This window comes from Actinia tenebrosa, unplaced genomic scaffold (genome assembly GCF_029948245.1).
Source record: "Actinia tenebrosa isolate PJP-AT-01 unplaced genomic scaffold, QUT_ActTen_1.0 PGA_scaffold0__85_contigs__length_37466705, whole genome shotgun sequence".
Taxonomy (NCBI): domain Eukaryota; kingdom Metazoa; phylum Cnidaria; class Anthozoa; order Actiniaria; family Actiniidae; genus Actinia; species Actinia tenebrosa.
The window spans coordinates 8649606-8667150 of NW_028292569.1; the positions used below are offsets into that span (position 1 = coordinate 8649606).

Sequence of the window (17545 nt, forward strand, 5' to 3'; positions counted from 1 at the left end):
CACCAAAATAAACAAGTAAGGTGAAATAGGGTCACCTTGCTTCGTACCTCTCTCTAATACAAAGAAATCTGTAACATTTCCATTATTTTGAATACAGCTTTTGATATCCGCCAACAAAACTCTAATCCACTGTATGAAATTTTCACCAAAACCGAAATGTTTTAGAGTTGCAAAAATGAAATTATGCTCTACTGAGTCGAAAGCTTTCTGAAAATCTGCAGCGAAAAGTACATAAGAGGCATCATTTTCTACAGCAAATTCAAACAAATCAGCAATATACCTCAAAGGCTCTTCAATATTTCGCCCTTTTACAAAGGCGGCTTGGTTCGGATGAATTAATTTTGGTAGTAATTTCATCATTCTTTCACTGAGTGCTTTACTACATACCTTTACGTCAACGTTTATGAGACTAATTGGACGCCAGTTTTCTATAAATCTAACATCTTTGTCAGGTTTTTCTAATAGCGTTACAATTACTTGTCTTTGAGTTGTAGTTAAGAAACCTTTTTCAAAACTATAATTAAAAGAATTTACCATTTCCTGGCCCAGTTCTTTCCAAAAGCATATATAAAATTCTTTTGGTAGTCCATCATTGCCAGGAGTTTTATTGTTTGCCATTTTTTTCAAACTTTCATAACATTCTCCTGTTGTTAGATAACATTCTACTTTTTTTCTATCTTCCTCATTTAATGTCTTTGTTGTTTTAACACTATCTATAAAATCAAAACATTCTTTCTCAGTAAACCTGTTTTTCCTTTCGTAAATTTTTTGATAAAAAACTTTTAGTTTTTCTAGTATAATCTTTTCACTAGATACTTCTTCTCCATCATCTATTATTTTACGTATATGTGTCTTCGATTTCCTATGCTTTTCTAAGTTCAGAAAAAATTTGTTACTCTTTTCACCTTGCTCAAACCAAGTCACTTTTGATCTTATAATTAACCCCTCCGTGATATAATTGCTGTAATCATCTATTTGATTTTTAATATTTTCATATTCCCTTACTAATGTTTCATTCTTAAACCAATTTTCTTTCTTTTCGATTTGTTCTATTTGCACTTCTAAGTCCTTGTACTCTGTTCGCAGACGTCTTGTCTTAGCTTTTGAAAAAGCAATTGAAACTTTTCTAGCTTCATACTTTATTAACTCCCATCTCAGATTGGGGTTCGTAGTATTATTTTCAAACATATCCTGTTTAGTTCTAAGTATAACATCCTTAACTTTCTTAACATAATTTTCATCATTTAGTAAGGATGTATTCATTTTCCAGAATGATGGTCCATATCTAGTTTCAGGTAATGTTGATAATTTCATGATTAGTGCTGAGTGATCAGTTGCTGGAGCAACAGTTATTTTTATTTTTTCTACTGATGGTTGAAGATAGTCCGAAATAAAAAAATAATCTAATCTACGATACAATCTCTGCTGTTTATGTGTAGCTGTACCCTGTGCATGACCACTCCAAGTGAATCGTTTTGCTTCAGGATTTCTTAAACGCCAAATATCACATAAATCAAGACTTTGTTTTACTGTTTGCAAGTGTTCAATAGATCGACTTTTCAATTTCGGATTCCCACCAACCGTTTCTAATTTTAAATCCATTACGAAATTAAAATCACCTCCCCAAACAATCGCTGTATTACTATCTAATTCGAATTTTTCGAGTTTTTCCACAATGTTTTCAAATAGACCGACTTGTTCTTTCTCTATGTTTGGAAAATATGAGTTTATTAATAAAAACTCTTGTCCTTGTATTATGATTTTTAAAATGATAAAGCGTCCTTCACTATCTATCTCCCTTTCTATGATGTTATAATCTATTTTCGACCCCAGTAATATAGCTACACCTTTGCTATGGCGAGATCCGTGTGAAAATACTATTTCTCCATTAAAGCGATTTACCATTGGCATTCAATTTCTACTGAACTATACGTTTCCTGGATAAGATATATACCATTTTCACCTCCATGAGTCTTTAGCCAATTAAAGATTTTTTTGCACTTTTTAGAGTCTCTAATTCCACGGACATTAAGTGATATCATATTACAATTAATGCCTGTTTGCATCATCCTCCTCTTTTAAGAATAAGACCCTAATGTATAACAATAGCAAGATACCAGAAGACAAAATAAAAGTAGCAGTATTGTTTGGTACAAAAAAGATTGAAAATCCAATTTGAAAAACTATCAACAACACTAACACGTAATACACATACAAAACAAAACGAAACAATACAACACTTAACAAACATATTGTCAAAACTATCAAAGGACGCAGCGAGAAATCGGAATTAATATAAGACTGCTATTAAGTATTGGTGCGCTCGCTTTACGACTCATTTTCTCCATTTTTTGATCTAAGTTTCTTAATCGCGCTTGAAATCTTGGAGGATGAGTACTTTACTCAAGGTTCCGAAAATTTGAAGAAAATCTGTGAGAGCATTTTCGAGAAATTTGGCCTTGAAGTTTTGAAGCATAGAAATTTGGCAAAAATAAAGCATTTCAGGAACGTCGTGGAAAAGTAGTTCACTTGAATCTTTTGATTTCCTGATTTTATTGAAGCTGCTGGTACATTCCTAGCTTTGGAGTAATGGGAAAAAATTGGGTAGAAATCGTAGCATTTGATATTATCAAACTCATGAATAATTCATGAGGAACACAACAGAAATCACGACCGTGAAGAGTGTTGTGAATCTGATACAAAACTGTGTTCATTTGCATAAACTTTAAGTTGGATTTTCTTGGCCAGATTCACTTTAATTTTGAAAATTTTAGTGAAACACAAAGGAACTAACCTAGACGTTTAATACGTCATATACAGTATTTGTGACCGTGTTGTATAACAGATATACAATCACTCGGCTACGCCTCGTGGTTGTATATCTGATACAACACGGCCACTCATACTGTATATATTACTTACACTGATATTGGGTCAACTAAAGTTCGATGGGAGCCGTATTTTTGGACATTATGATAACTAACATGTTCATAAATTCATTAATAAAGTTTCTCAACGTTTACTGCAATATGTTGACATATAATGTCAAAGTTTTATTTTCATTGAAACATTTTAAGTATTTTAATCTCGAGCCTGAAATGAGGACAGTTTGGGGCGGTAAGTAATATATACAGTACGAGTGGCCGTGTTGTATCAGATATACAACCACGAGGCGTAGCCGAGTGATTGTATATCTGTTATACAACACGGTCACAAATACTGTATATGACGTATTAAACGTCTAGGTTAGTTCCTTTGTGTTTCACTAAAATTTTCAAAATTAAAGTGAATCTGGCCAAGAAAATCCAACTTAAAGTTTATGCAAATGAGCACAATTTTGTATCAGATTTGCAACACTCTTCACGGTCGTGATTTCTGTTGTGTTTTCCTCATGAAGTATTAATGAGTTTGACAACGCTAATTAGACCAAACCTCGAGTTTCAATATATAACGCGAACGAGCGATTCCGCTCTCTCCTTCGCGATATCAGACATATCATATAGTGGAAAACGAGAGAGTAATAGGGATATCAGGCTCTTAACATGAAATAAGTTTTTTATTACACATTTAGGGTCGATAAAATGACAAAACTTTCAACAATTTCCAGTTTACCGTGAAGTGATACCGTATCACGTCACTGATATCATGGTATTTATTTACGTGTGTCTAGATGGCCGGCAGCCGCCCTGGGTCTTCAAATTACTAAATGGCCGGCAGTTCATAATTTTCTCTGATTGTGTCACCGGCAAAGAAGTTGTTCTACTAGTGTGTACGGAGGAGGGCAAAGCTGCAATCTAAAATCTAGTGGGTGAAGTGCAAGCGCTTGCTACTTCTAAATCATCATTTTGTAGTTTGAATTCCGTAGCAATAGCATTTACTCGAGAAATCAGAGAAAATTATGAACTGCCGGCCAATTTAGTAATTTGAAGACCCTCGCCGGCTGCCGGCCATCTAGACACAGCATATTACGGCTTTATCACACGGACATCGACCATAAAAGTGCAATAAAACATACTAGTCAACGTGTAATAGTCCTATAATAGACACAAACGAAAACAATGGAATTAGGGTCTACTAATGTGTACTAGTCTAATATCTATTGCACGGGTTTAGTGACTTCACTCTAGTCAAATAGACACGAAAGAAAGCAATGGAACTAGGGCCTTTTAATGTGTATTTATAGTCTAAAATCTATTGCACGGGTTTAGTGACTTCACTCTAGTCAATAGACACGAAAGAAGACAATGGAATTAGGGTCTACTAATGTGTATTAATCTAATATCTATTGCACGGGTTTAGTGACTTCACTCTAGACAAATAGACACGAAAGAAAGCAATGGAACTAGGGCCTTTTAATGTGTATTAGTCTAACATCTAATGCACGGTTTTTTTCTAGTCAAATAGACACGAAATAAAGCAATGGAACTAGGGCCTTTTAATGTGTATTAGTCTAATATCTATTGCACGGGTTTAGTGACTTCACTCTAGTCAAATAGACACGAAATAAAGCAATGGAACTATGGTCTTTTAATGTGTATTAGTCTAACATCTATTGCACGGGTTTAGTGACTTCACTCTAGTCAAATAGACACGAAAGAAAACAACGAATTAGGGTCTCTTAATGTGTATTAGTTTAATATCTATTGCAAGAGTTAAGTGACTTCGGCTCAAACCCAACCTTAGTTTATAACAGACTTGTTATATTGTTATGATTTCTTCCAAGCCACGCCGCTCGTTCAGCATTCCATTTCGTTTCGTGACTTCGTCGCTCTAACTTCTCAAAGCAAAGCTGCCCGTAATTTTATTTTAGAGAAAACATTAAAAGCGAGTTGTTGCCTTGATTGATGGTGTCATAGTATAGCTTCTAAAGATATTATTTTCGCCGCTTACCTTTATATTGTGGAGTACGTTCCCAGCGAATGAACTGAAACAGCAGTACTTCCGCAAAAGCATATTGGAATAATAAATTGGTACTGAATTTACGTAGTCTCATTGGCATACTGATATTTCAAATGTTTATATCTCGTAAAAGAAAATTTTACATACAAAATACTGTAACCATACTAATACACTATTTACATATAAGTGATTTTGAAAGAAAAAAAATTTCCTTGATATACACTTTAATGAATGGTACATTGATGCTCACGGATTGTCCACTAAACGCGTTATAGATTGTCAATGGTTATGCTAATAGAACTAGTGAATTTTCACTTGATGTCCATAATGATTGTCCATAAATGCAATTGTTTGTCGTGTTATTGAAGTTTAATCCCGCGCACAAGAAAATACATTCCGCGCATATGAATGTACGAACGCGCTATTGATTGTCCAATGATGCCTATGAATGTACACGCATATTCAAATATCGTTATTAGGAGGTGATCCGCGCTAATGATGTTACTTGTGGTGTTGATGAAAGTACATTACACGTTTATATTGATACAACTATTGGCACAAATGAATGTACATTTTCTGTTAATGAGCAGTAAAAGGTGTAATAATACCTTCAAGATAATACCTTAGGGACCATGGCCATTACCAACAACGTGCAAGTCCGTATGTAATCTCAATGAGCAGCAAAGGCTGCACTAAGTTCTGTGAATGGCGGTCCTCGTTGAAGAATGACGAAAACGCTGCCAAATCACTGCCAAATTTGCATTAATCCTGAATTTTCATTGCATTTGTTGACAGTAATGCCCAGGCCTTTATTCAGTTTGCGGTTCAGCTCGAATCGTTTTACCTCCTGCTGATGTTCTATCATTGAAACAAGACTAGACAAAGCATCAGCTAGCTGGACTCGACAAGACCGAAGCTCCTCGGGCCACATGTTCTTTGCATGGATGCCTCCTGCGGATTTAATGCCGCTAAAACGAACAGCCCTTTGCATGCAAATAAACTTTAAAACACTATTTCTTCGTGCAACATAAAACGACAAGTGACAACAAATATTGTACAGAAAGTGTTTAACATTTTATTTGATGCGTGCATATATACTGCCTTTTATACCGTGCTTCTTGTTTCGCTTGCGTTAAGGCCTGGGGGATACTCGACCTTCAACATGCTTCACTTGAGTAGTAAAGTCGAAGGCAAAACGAAGATAAAGCAAGTGTTTCTCAATGAACTCTTAACTAGGCTTTTATCGATATCAGACCATAAACGCCGTCTCGTTCAACAACTCGAAGACTTGCTCTATAAAAACAACCAGTGATATACAAACCCGAATAAAGACGAGCAGAATGATATTTCTAAGGGAATTCGTAGAAAAAGTTGGCTTATTTGAGTGAGAAAATGAATATTTTATGAGTGAAATACTGACCTGGGTTTGCCTAAAACACGGATTTCGGAATCCGCAACGGAACCCGGAATCCGGAATAATCGCACGAAATACTAAAACCCGGAATCGCCAAAAAATAGCTTTGAATTTGATGAACAAATAAATATTTTCTACTTTTAATGCCTTGAAGTTGATGGTATAGCAGTAATACGATGAGAATTTCAACGCATTCCTCGGCGGAAAGAATTCGGAGTATAGTATTTATTATTTCGTATTTATTCCCTACCCCACCCCCAACCTCGTACCACTTTTACTTATTTTTAACACTTCGCCCGGCGTCCTGTGTATGTGTTGTGGATGTACATGCCGACTTGTACTGTTTGAGATCCATTCTGGCTGCGGTTGCTCCGGTCAGTAAGATGGATTTCTTCCTCTCATCAGGTTTCAGATATTAGATGAAAAATTAAGATTATGCCTTTGTTACCTATGTATGATGTCTATGCCTACGTGTTTTACGAAGAACTTCAGAAAGAGCGATCTGCCCAGTTATGCTCATAAGCTGATTTATACAGTCGTGGCAAGCTAGGTAAAATTGATAAGTAGTGTGTCATGCGTAACACAACGCTGTTTATTTGTGTTCCACGGTTTGATTGATATCAAAGTCGGTCAATCAAAAACCAGAAGCTAAACTCAAAGCTTTGACGTGCAGCATAAGTAAAGGAATTTGTAGAAAAGCTCGTCTTATTTCGGCGATTGAATAAAAATTTTCTGAGTGAAATACACTCACTAAGTGCTGAGTCATTTTGGTTTCGATTTCATCCCATCGTCAGATTTTTTAAATTTTTCCTCTAAAGTTAGGTATTACGAAGTATTTTCAAAAAATGAAATAAAAAGGGGGCGGCCGACTTCGTTTTAAAGCTATAAGATATTACAGACGTCAACTTTTATGGGATTTTGCTTATCAAAACATTGGGATGACGTCATAACGATGACCGCGCGCTCTCTAAATTCATGCGTAGAAGGGATGCGCGCTAACAATACCCTTGAACGTCCTTAAGAAGTTTAAAATTGTGTAACGCAACCCATGTCTTTTAGCCCCACCTCCCTCTACTGCGCAAACTTAAGCTATAATTTAAATTCGACCATGCGCATTACACTACATTTTGGTAGGGTATCCCACATCAGCTGTTTCGTATTTCGTCCAGCACACTGTACTAACATAACAGCGCTCTGACGTTTCGAAGCTATCCCACCCGCCAGGCAACCCAGTGTACTCTCTTACAGCTTCTTGTTTTTGTCTTTCCCCTCTCGCAAAAAGTGCATTCTAATCCGTGTTTATAGATTCTGGGTTCATAGATTGGCTTAGCAGCTGAGGATGTAATTCCGGGCTTTGTAATATAATTGAGCAGTAAAAGAAGATTTTTAGGATTGTAATTCAGATATTAATACAGCTACTCAGTCGTCAGTAGTATTTTAGCTTCAATCGCGTGGGTTAGTAGAGCCTGAAGGAAAATACGGCTTTCAGTCTCTACTTAATATTGAAGGCATATACATAAATATATCGATAAAATACTACGCACGGTAATAGAGCTGGTAACTTTGGCCGTAAATACTTTTCGCTAAGTATTGAATCCTTTTACTAACCGAGTTTCACAGTTCCACTTCACTGGTTTGGATATTTAAAAAGACAATATTTGAAGAATATAATCAATAATGCAAGATAATGGAGAGTTTGAGAACTGCAGAACGGTTAGAGAAAAACAAATAATCCTTTAAACATATTTCTAACGAATTTATATCGCTTATTTGGCTATGAAATAAATAGAAGATATCACATGGGCGCGCGGAGATACGAAATCTTCGAGTGTTGAAAAGATAAATATCACGCAGCGAAAACTGATCGAAAACTACCTTCACATGATGACTCTTCACAATTAGCTGACGATTTTGTAGAGTTCTTTTCAAGCAAAATCACTAAAGATAAGCGCTGGCATCACATCCAGGAAAGCTGCGCTCATTATTCCTAAGTTCGAGTCCATCTATCATGGTGCAAAACTTTAGTAATTCCAAACAATCACCAGTGTAGAACTGTCAGACATCATAAAGAGTACTACTATTAAATCATGTACCCTCCCTCCAGTTATGAAGGAATGCATTGATGCATTGATATGAAGGAATGCAGGCTACAGCTTTATTTGCTTCGGCGAAAAAAAAATTTTTGCTGACAATTTATCTAGAAAAGATAACTGAAAATGACTGAAAAAACTAGCGAAAATACTCATCAATCTCCGACATTTAGTATAGAGTTGTCATTTGATCAGCCTAGTAATAAAACGTCAATATTTGCATCACTTTCAAACAGTGAGCTGGACAAGATTGTGTCAGAGGGTCACTCCAAAAAGACAAAGCAAACCACAAATTGGTCGGTCTATACACTCAAAAGTTTTTAGCAATGATTTAACAAATACTAAAATATTGTTATCATGTATTTATTCAATAAAAGTATTTCCAAAATAATTAACTATAAATATCACGCTCAACATCTACTTCGCAGTTTCACAACTGCAGTGAAGTCCTTTCTGAAGCTCTACATGGGAGTGAAAGCCGACAAAGCATACTACCCAGAGAAAATTAATCCAGTTCAGTCAGTTAGTTTTGATCCGCGTACAAGAGGCTTTCCATTGCTAATAAGTCATTGTACGATAACAAACTTCACATCGTCAACAACAACAAAGACAGCCACTGTGTTTTTCATTGATTTTCTTGTCATTACTGCACTAAGATATGTCATCATTTGAGAAATACAAATAATTTTGGCTTCAAAGTCTACTCACAAAGGAACATGAGGTACATAGCAATATTTATTTTAAGATTCTATTTGATTTAAGAAGCAAAATAAATAATTTGCTACGCACATTCCAGGGTTTGATCTTCTCTATATATATACACAGCGCTTTGCATAAAGTCTGTAAATAATATGAATATCGATATATTAATATATCGGGTGCATATTATGGGTAATTTCCAATTTTAAAAACGTTCTAGTAAAGGGTAAATACAATGTTTTCGGTGAAATATAATCATAGTGTACGTTGTAAGCATTAATTCTAGATATTTGGCTGACTTTTGGTCGAAAATCGTTATATTTAAAGAATCTGGAAATATGCAAATTAGCTTACATATGGATATATATAGATATACTTGACTTTTGCAATTTTTTTGCAAATCGATATATATATATATATATATATATATATATATATAAACACCTAAGCAAAACGATTTCTGTAACTTTAGATATATATATACTGTCTTTTGTTCTCGAGAGACGAAACGATAGAAAAACAAAAGAGATATATATATGTAAAGTTGCAGACTTTTTTTGGTTAGGTGTATATATATATATATATATATATACTATCAGTATATATACTATGCTGATACCAAGAGAAAATGAACTTGTTTATTTTTTCTCCTGTGGAGCATTTATGCGCTCTATGCTATATTATGGAATAGATTTTTTACAATTTTTAAGATGAGGCTAGTTTTGTGGAAGATTAATTATTGTGACATAACTATCTGACTAATTTCTATATATACACATTCTTGACTTCTTTATCTGAATATTGAAGCTTAAGTAAATTTTATGGACAGAGGATCCCGGAGAAAGGGAATTTTATATTTCTGAGAGTGATAATAACTGCTCACAGCGTCGAACGAAGGAGTCAAAATTTGTGAGGCTTATTAACGTCAACTGACGACCAGCAAAGCCAAAACACTGAGCTCCAACTGATAATTGGGTAAACAGGCCTCAACAAGTTCCTAAAACGGCGAACAAAAACCGGCGCCAGTTCTTCAATTTTTCAGTTGCCTAGTGCTGTCACAAGGCAAAGGAAAGAAGGCGTCAAGCAATGCAAAATATGAAGCCATCAAGACTCTCTTCTTCACTTTTTCTATTGTCTATTTTGTTCTACTGGTTCCCACCTTCGATCCAGTTGCTTGCTCGTGGTCGTTTTCTCAAACAAGCTCGATTCGTTATCGATGTTCTACACCAACTGTCCGTCACACCGCTTCAGATCTACAACGTCAGTAACTCGATTGACTGTACGTTGAAATGCATTGAACATCACCACTGTTTGTCGTTTAACATGGCAGTGAATCCTACGAGAGGATTCAAACTCTGTCAACTTCTTCCTACTGACAAGTACAAATCCTCTAGTGACTTCAAACCAAATGCTGAGTTCAACTATCATCACATTAACGTTGGTTTGGTGAGTATAAAATACGGTCTCGTTTTTATCGAAGTTTCTACATCGATATCTTAACTGAAACTGAATGACTCACTTTGCGACAATAGGCCAAAATTAGAAAAACAAAAGAATAAGAAATATTAACTCCTAAAGGTGCAGACAATCAGGATCAATGTGTCTATCTGGGATATCGGGATCCCGGATCATTCATTGTTTCTGGTAAACGACGCACGTCCATACGGATACGACGCTCGTTTATCAAATCGTGTACGATTCATTGAACGAGCGTCGTATCCGTATGGCTCATGTCCGGTCCGGACGATGTTGAGTGAACGAGCGTCGTGTAGGGTGAACGTGCGTCGTTCGAATGATCGAGCGTCGTAGATGCATCAGCGAAAGTTTGGTATGACATATGAAGCGCGTGCCGTACCCATTCCAAGCTGTCTTTGATGTTTTTTATAATTTTTTCATAAATAGTTGCTCTCTCGAATGCTTTGTAAACCGCAACTGTTTCGATTACCCGAGTCTATGATGTTCGGACTATATGTATATCACTTTATGCAGATAAAGAAATTAAATCATCTAGCTGGAATACATTCAACTAGGTCTAAAAACAATTAGCAAATGAAGCTTGAAAGAAAAAGAATGAAAATCATAAACGAAACCAAGAAAAACTCAAATTCCTTTATACATATATATAAGATGCATTTTATAATTCCGTTTTCTTTCTTTACATTTATACACGATTCAGACAAACACGAGTCAGACTATCCATATTTATATGTAACTCTCTTTTATTTTTCATATTTTGTTACATATCACTTTTATAAATATTACATGACGCTTCAGATATTAAACAAAAATTGATAATTTCCATTTTTTTATTTTCAACTACAGTTTCAGACATAAAAAAATAGGAACCAAAGGAGTCTGTATGAATTACTAATAAGCCTGAAGCGAGATGACGTTTTACCCCCGTCTATAGACCATAATACTTTTCACACTGCTTTTGTTCTTTAATTATGACTATTGTTCTTGTATTCTCTAAGGAGTCAAAAAATTTAATATGAAAGAATTTCAAAAACTATTATGGTCTAGAGACGGGGGTAAAACGTCATCTCGCTTCAGGCTTATTATTAGTATTCCAAATGTTTCACGGCTTTAGTGCGTGCACTCTACTATCGAAATTTACTAAATAAAATAAAAGTGAATGAAAGGCGTCTTCATAATTTCATTGTCAACTGTATTCTAATTATGTCAACTCTATTCTAGTTTTTCTTTGTTTTTCTTCTTTTCTTCTTCTTCTTTTTCTTTTCTGTAAATAGTAAAGGCATAGGGATATAACCAATTCATAATTTTAGATAATCATATGTTTTGAGAACAGGTCATTCATAAACATGCTGCACTTACCCACTACGCCACCTTCATGCTGTGGCACATCATCTGTGCATAGCAAAAAAATAAAAAAGAAAAGAAAGGGGAAAAAAAAGGAATTAATCACTTATAGTAGTCCTTTTTCCCCTACCACCAGACAGAACTCTCCTACTCAAAGTCCTGTGACATCCATAAACATGTTTCACTTACCCACTACGCCTCCAACTTCATGTTGTGGCACATTATCTGTGCATAACAGAAGGGAAAAAACAAAAGAAAATCAAATTAACCACCTCTAGAAGTCCTTTTGCCCCTACCACCAGAACCATCCTACATACTCAAAATCCTGGTACATTCATAAAAATGTTGCACTTACCCACTACGCCAATCTCTTCATGTTGTGGCACATCATCTGCACATAGCAGAAGGGGGAAAAATTAAATCAAATGTATATACCAAATTCATGGGAGGGGGTACTTAGAAACCAGTACTTCAATTAATTTAGTAATTAATTAATAACCATTCTTGTTGCAGTACTGGATATGCCAAGTTTCAATTGTCAGAGGAAACTAGCATTTTATCATCTTGTTTGTTATTAATCAAATGGCAATGATCAAAATATCCCAAAATTCCGAAAGTTGGGAAAGTTTTATTGGTCTACGTTCAAAAACTTGCCTTGTATTTATTATTTATTTATTGTTCTCTTCTCATTCACAAATTCTTATTTGATTGTCAACAAATTGGAAGTTTGCAGATGAAGATCCCAATTAATGGATAATACTAATAATTTATGTCACTTACTGTTCACAGTGTTGTCCAAGTCATCTACGTATTCATAGCTTCCAAAAAAAGAAACCTGAAACCATTTAGATTTTTATTTAAACTATCAACACTGTAAACTTGTATACATTTTCCTGACATTTGCAAATAGATTTTGTTTTCAAATAAATACTATTCCTTGCTTTGTCTTACCTCGCTTCTAAAAAATTTTTTCTGCTTCTTCTTTACTCTGAAAATTGCAAAAATATTGCATGATATTACCGAATGTTACTAAATACACAATCCGCTGTCTGCAATCTGCAGCAAATTAAAATGACTTTCTTTCATATTTACCAACTCCTTGTAATACAAGAGGCCCTGGCTCTCATTCTGAATCTTATCCAATAGGATAATATTGTTGTCAAATGTTGACAATGAAAAAAAAATTGAACACTGCTCATGAGTTGCAATCCAATCATAAACTTCCTGAAATAATAATTTAAAAAATCCAATCAATAAAGCATTATGTTATAGTACAGTGTAAGTTGCTTTACCAAATAATTTTCTTTGTATTCATTGTAGTACCTGAAAATAAACCCCCTTTTTAAACTTCCTTTTTAACCTCCCAAAAGGAGTAACAACCACTGCTGTCACCATGTCCTTCTGATCTACTCCCGTGGGCTCTGGTCCAACTCTGCGACGTCTTGATTGGCGTATCTAATAATATAAGTAAAATATATTAAATATGTTCTGATATTTGATACAGTCATTCAAACAAGTTTCCAAATGTTTCTTGATTGATATAATGAATCATGTATTCAGCTATACTTTTTCTTCTTTTTCTTTTCTTTCTTTCTCCTGTTGCTTTTCTTGTTCCTCTTTTTCTTTCCTCTTTTTTGTTTCTTCTGCTTCCATTAATTCCTTCTTCATTTCTTCTTCTTCTTGCCTCTTCATTTCTCGATACTCCTCATCTTGTCTTTCTTTTTCTTCTCTCACCTGCATTAACTGTCTTCTGTAAATTAAAAAAATTGAATATTATGTATCAAGTACTGTAAATTTTATCTACAATTGATCACCTACCCAAACAAAAACATGTTTGATTGTAAAATGTTTTTGTATTCATTGTTTGATTTTGCATTGGAAAACGACTGACAACTATTAGAAAACTAGCGCAACAGTTTTGCTTTAGCCATATCAAATCTCAGCTCCTATAGTGATATAGTAAAATGTGTCATCATTGTATAGCATAAGATACTAAATAAATTGAGGTTTTACATATGATTAGTTAATTTGGAGTTTGTACAACGTAATAAACTTGGAACTGGCTTACCTCTCTCTATTAACCAAAACACACAGCCCCTCAATTATTTTCACTTTATCTTCCATGTTTCGGTCACACCAACGTCGTAATGATGCACCTGCATTAAAAAATAAATTAATTAAAGGAATATTATAAAATGTAGTAAATGTAGCAAATAAATTTCAAGTTTACAATTGTACTGAATTTGATGGACCCAACTTATTGCGTTACAATTCAGACCATGTGTCATTCACACGGCACATAGAGCAGAGAACAAACAAAGAATCTTATTCTCTATGCACTGACAAGTTGTATTAAATGGGATAACATTGTAACTCAATGATTAGAACATTAATTGCCAGTGGTGTCATTTTCCTGCGTTGCTGCCTGCACTATAATGATTACACGGTTATGGCTTTTTTGTCTGATTCTTCTTTGACCATTAGAAGTTGAATCATCCATCTGCATCAGCTTTAATACCAATACTTCCTTTTAAAATGTTCTTACCTGAATAGTAACAAATATGGTTGGGTGACATGCCAATCGCTGGCCCAAAAAGATGTATCTCATCTTCCTTTCTTCCTGAACCATATTTTTTTCGCACTAAGAAAATAAAATGTTATAACAATATCAATCACCAATTTTATAGAAAATATGTTTTATGAAATTGTTTTTTAAGAAAATGTATGTGAATAATTATGCGACAATTTTTTTATGATCAATAGCTAAATTTATTTTCAACCTTCTCTTCCATCTTTTGCACTTGCGTCCCTTATCCAGAACAAAATTTGCTGCTGCTGGTCTGTGCAATTTTCATTAAAGAACTGTAAACAGTGATACATAAACATATTCATGTTAGAGACAAGAAATAATTTCAAGTTTGGTATTTCCTTCTCAAAGTAATACAGTACCAGGATTCCCTGATACACAGCAAATGCACGTATAACACATAATGTAGTAAAGCTCACTATGGACATAACCTTTTTTGCGATAAAACCTTAAAATCTTAAAAATAAAGTAGTTACAACCTTTACCTTATTGTAGCCTCCCTTGAATGTTCAGAAGGAGAAAGGATGACAACAACAGATCCTTTGACTAAGTACATCATTTGTAGGCATAGCTGTAAATTAAATGAATAATATAAATTAAATCAACAAAAGGTAAAATGTCCAACTTTAAGCTGGCAGACCCCAAGGACATCAAAGAAGACCACGTTGTTAACTTTGTCTAATGTTCATGATTCATTCAGCTCGTATGAAGGTTATGAATTGAATTGAATTTAAATACTATAAAAATGACATGTGATGCAATCATCATCCCAGGTCCATCATGTACATCAAACACCAACAAGATTTCAAGTTATTGGTAGTAATAGCCAATCTAGCATTTTTTTGGTAACTGAAAATATTTTTTTCTTATTTCAATAGTTACAAGCAGATAAAAAAGGCAATGGACAAATGCCTTTGCCATTTATCCATTCAGACCCCTTGTTTACATTGTGTACTTTAAACAGGCAACATCATATCAACGTCTCACCTCATCAAATGATATGGGGACAAATAGTGGCATTCTACATCCTTCTATTCCCATACTGTGTATGGCCTTCTTCATCTCATCCTCACACATCAGTGACAATGACATGTCACCCTGATCACAAGCATCTAAAATTAGAGATGAAATAGAATCGTACAACTATGAGGATATATCAGACTAGAATACTAATGATACGAGTTCCATAGCCACGTAGAGTATGAAGTAATTTACCCTTTCACTATTTCTTTATAATTATTCATGTTGTTAGCTTCGTGGATGAAACTAATAATGGTAATCATTACTGGCAATACCTTTAACACAGTCCAGGTTCAGATTTTCTTTAATCTCGCCAGCTTAAAATGAATAATCACAAGAAGGCTATTGTGAATAAAACTGACTTGACACTATTATTAAAAAATAAACAGATACTATAGGGGAGTATTTACTACTACCTTCTGCATAATTTGTTACATCAATATCCTCAACCACTATAAACGTGAAAGAATATGAACAGATTAAATATGGACTCTGACTGTTCTGGAGTTAATGTGATCATATAAATTATCATTTATTTAATTCATTTAATTTAATTAAAGGGAGGGAAGGAGGGAGGGAGGGATGAATTTGACCAAAAAAGAGTTGTCATATCTTTTAACTATTGATTGCTTGGTAATTTTGTGAGCATTAGTACAATGGTAGATTGATTTAGCAATGAATAACATCGAATGATGATATATGACACAGTTACCTTCCAATACTTCCGAAAGCTCTTCTTGTCCTTCTTCTTCTTCGGAAACCACTATTGGTACTTGAGGAACTGATAAACGTCAAAATAAAAAATATATATATGTCTACTACCAAGTAAAGTCTATCCAATTACTTAGCAATAATGCTACATATACTTATATAATAAGGATTTCTTTTTACCTGATTGCTGGGTTTCTATAGATCCTTCGACTTCCGTTATATACGTCCCGTTCGGCCTTTCTACTGTGGAATCTGTGGAGATAGAAACAAACAAACAAACAAAAAAATGAAATCATTAAAAATCAAACAGTATATTAAGCTGCGCTTAAAGATATTGGTTTGTTTTAAAGAACAAAAGTCTGAGGTGTGGTCGCACAAACAAGGAAAAAGCTGGATGGAAATTAAAAACGAGCCCTTGGCCAAATGACTGCATTCGCGCGCATGCAATCTAAACACCCCCCCAATTAGGACTTCGTTCCCGGGCCATATCCATCACAACGTCTCACAGGCGCCACGAGGTTCATTTGTATGGTTTATAAGGAAATGTATGGGAGTTTATGATTAATTAAAGTCATGACAATAAAATGTTTAACTCAAATTTTGCATAAAAAATTGCTGCAGTTGTTGCTTTTACTTTGTTCAGGTCTTCTGGCGAAGTTTCAAAGCGATTTGAGGCCGTTTAGTGTTTTTTTTTTTAATTCAACTCTTCACGGTTGTTGTGGACGGTGACTGTCTCCTCTGACGGTCTGAATGAGTCGTAGCCTGAGTCACGTCTTGCATAAATTCCAGATGTGACACAGGACAATCCATAATCAAAACGAATAAAACTTACTTTCTCTTCTTGTATTTCCATCATACATGATTGGTGATCGTCGTCGTCGTGAAACGTTTCTCGTTTCTGCTCTGTCGAAAAAAAAACAATGAATGTTCAAATAGTGATAAATAGCGGTAGTGTTTCAAAAGTGGTTTTTTAGTGTAGAAAGGAATGTAATGTTGCAGAATCTTTTTGGGAACATCACTCTTACCTCTGTATTGCATAGAGAGTGGGGGGTTCGTCCTATCGTTCTCAACAATGGAAACAATAATTTCAAGATTCATCATACAAGCACAAACCGGACTTTAGTTTCGTTAATATTTGGAACCAACAAGGTCCGAGGAGTAAACATTTAATGAAACTTAACACAGAGACGGATAACAGTAATGACCGAAAAGGTAATTAATACACCCGCGTGTGAAAAGATGAAAAAACTTACTGACAGTTTTGGACGCTATCCTTCGTAGGAGAAAGAGGAGCTCTTACTGCAT

The 17545-nt window shown here is 34.8% G+C and overlaps 1 protein-coding gene across 1 annotated transcript; it reads right to left on the reverse strand.

The window, feature by feature from the left end:
• Positions 1–11937: 11937 nt before the first annotated feature.
• On the reverse strand, positions 11938–17545 carry LOC148913386 (uncharacterized). Its single transcript, XM_089030643.1, has 18 exons — positions 17541–17545; positions 17073–17143; positions 16421–16492; positions 16242–16310; positions 15946–15981; positions 15805–15846; positions 15497–15621; positions 14703–14784; positions 14468–14563; positions 13991–14078; positions 13489–13672; positions 13246–13377; positions 13015–13146; positions 12874–12910; positions 12703–12757; positions 12278–12313; positions 12112–12147; positions 11938–11970 (listed from the first exon to the last, which is right to left on the reverse strand). Exons 1-14 carry the CDS (start codon positions 17543–17545, stop codon positions 12881–12883), a joined length of 1164 nt encoding a protein of 387 aa, XP_088886769.1. The 3' UTR covers positions 11938–11970; positions 12112–12147; positions 12278–12313; positions 12703–12757; positions 12874–12880.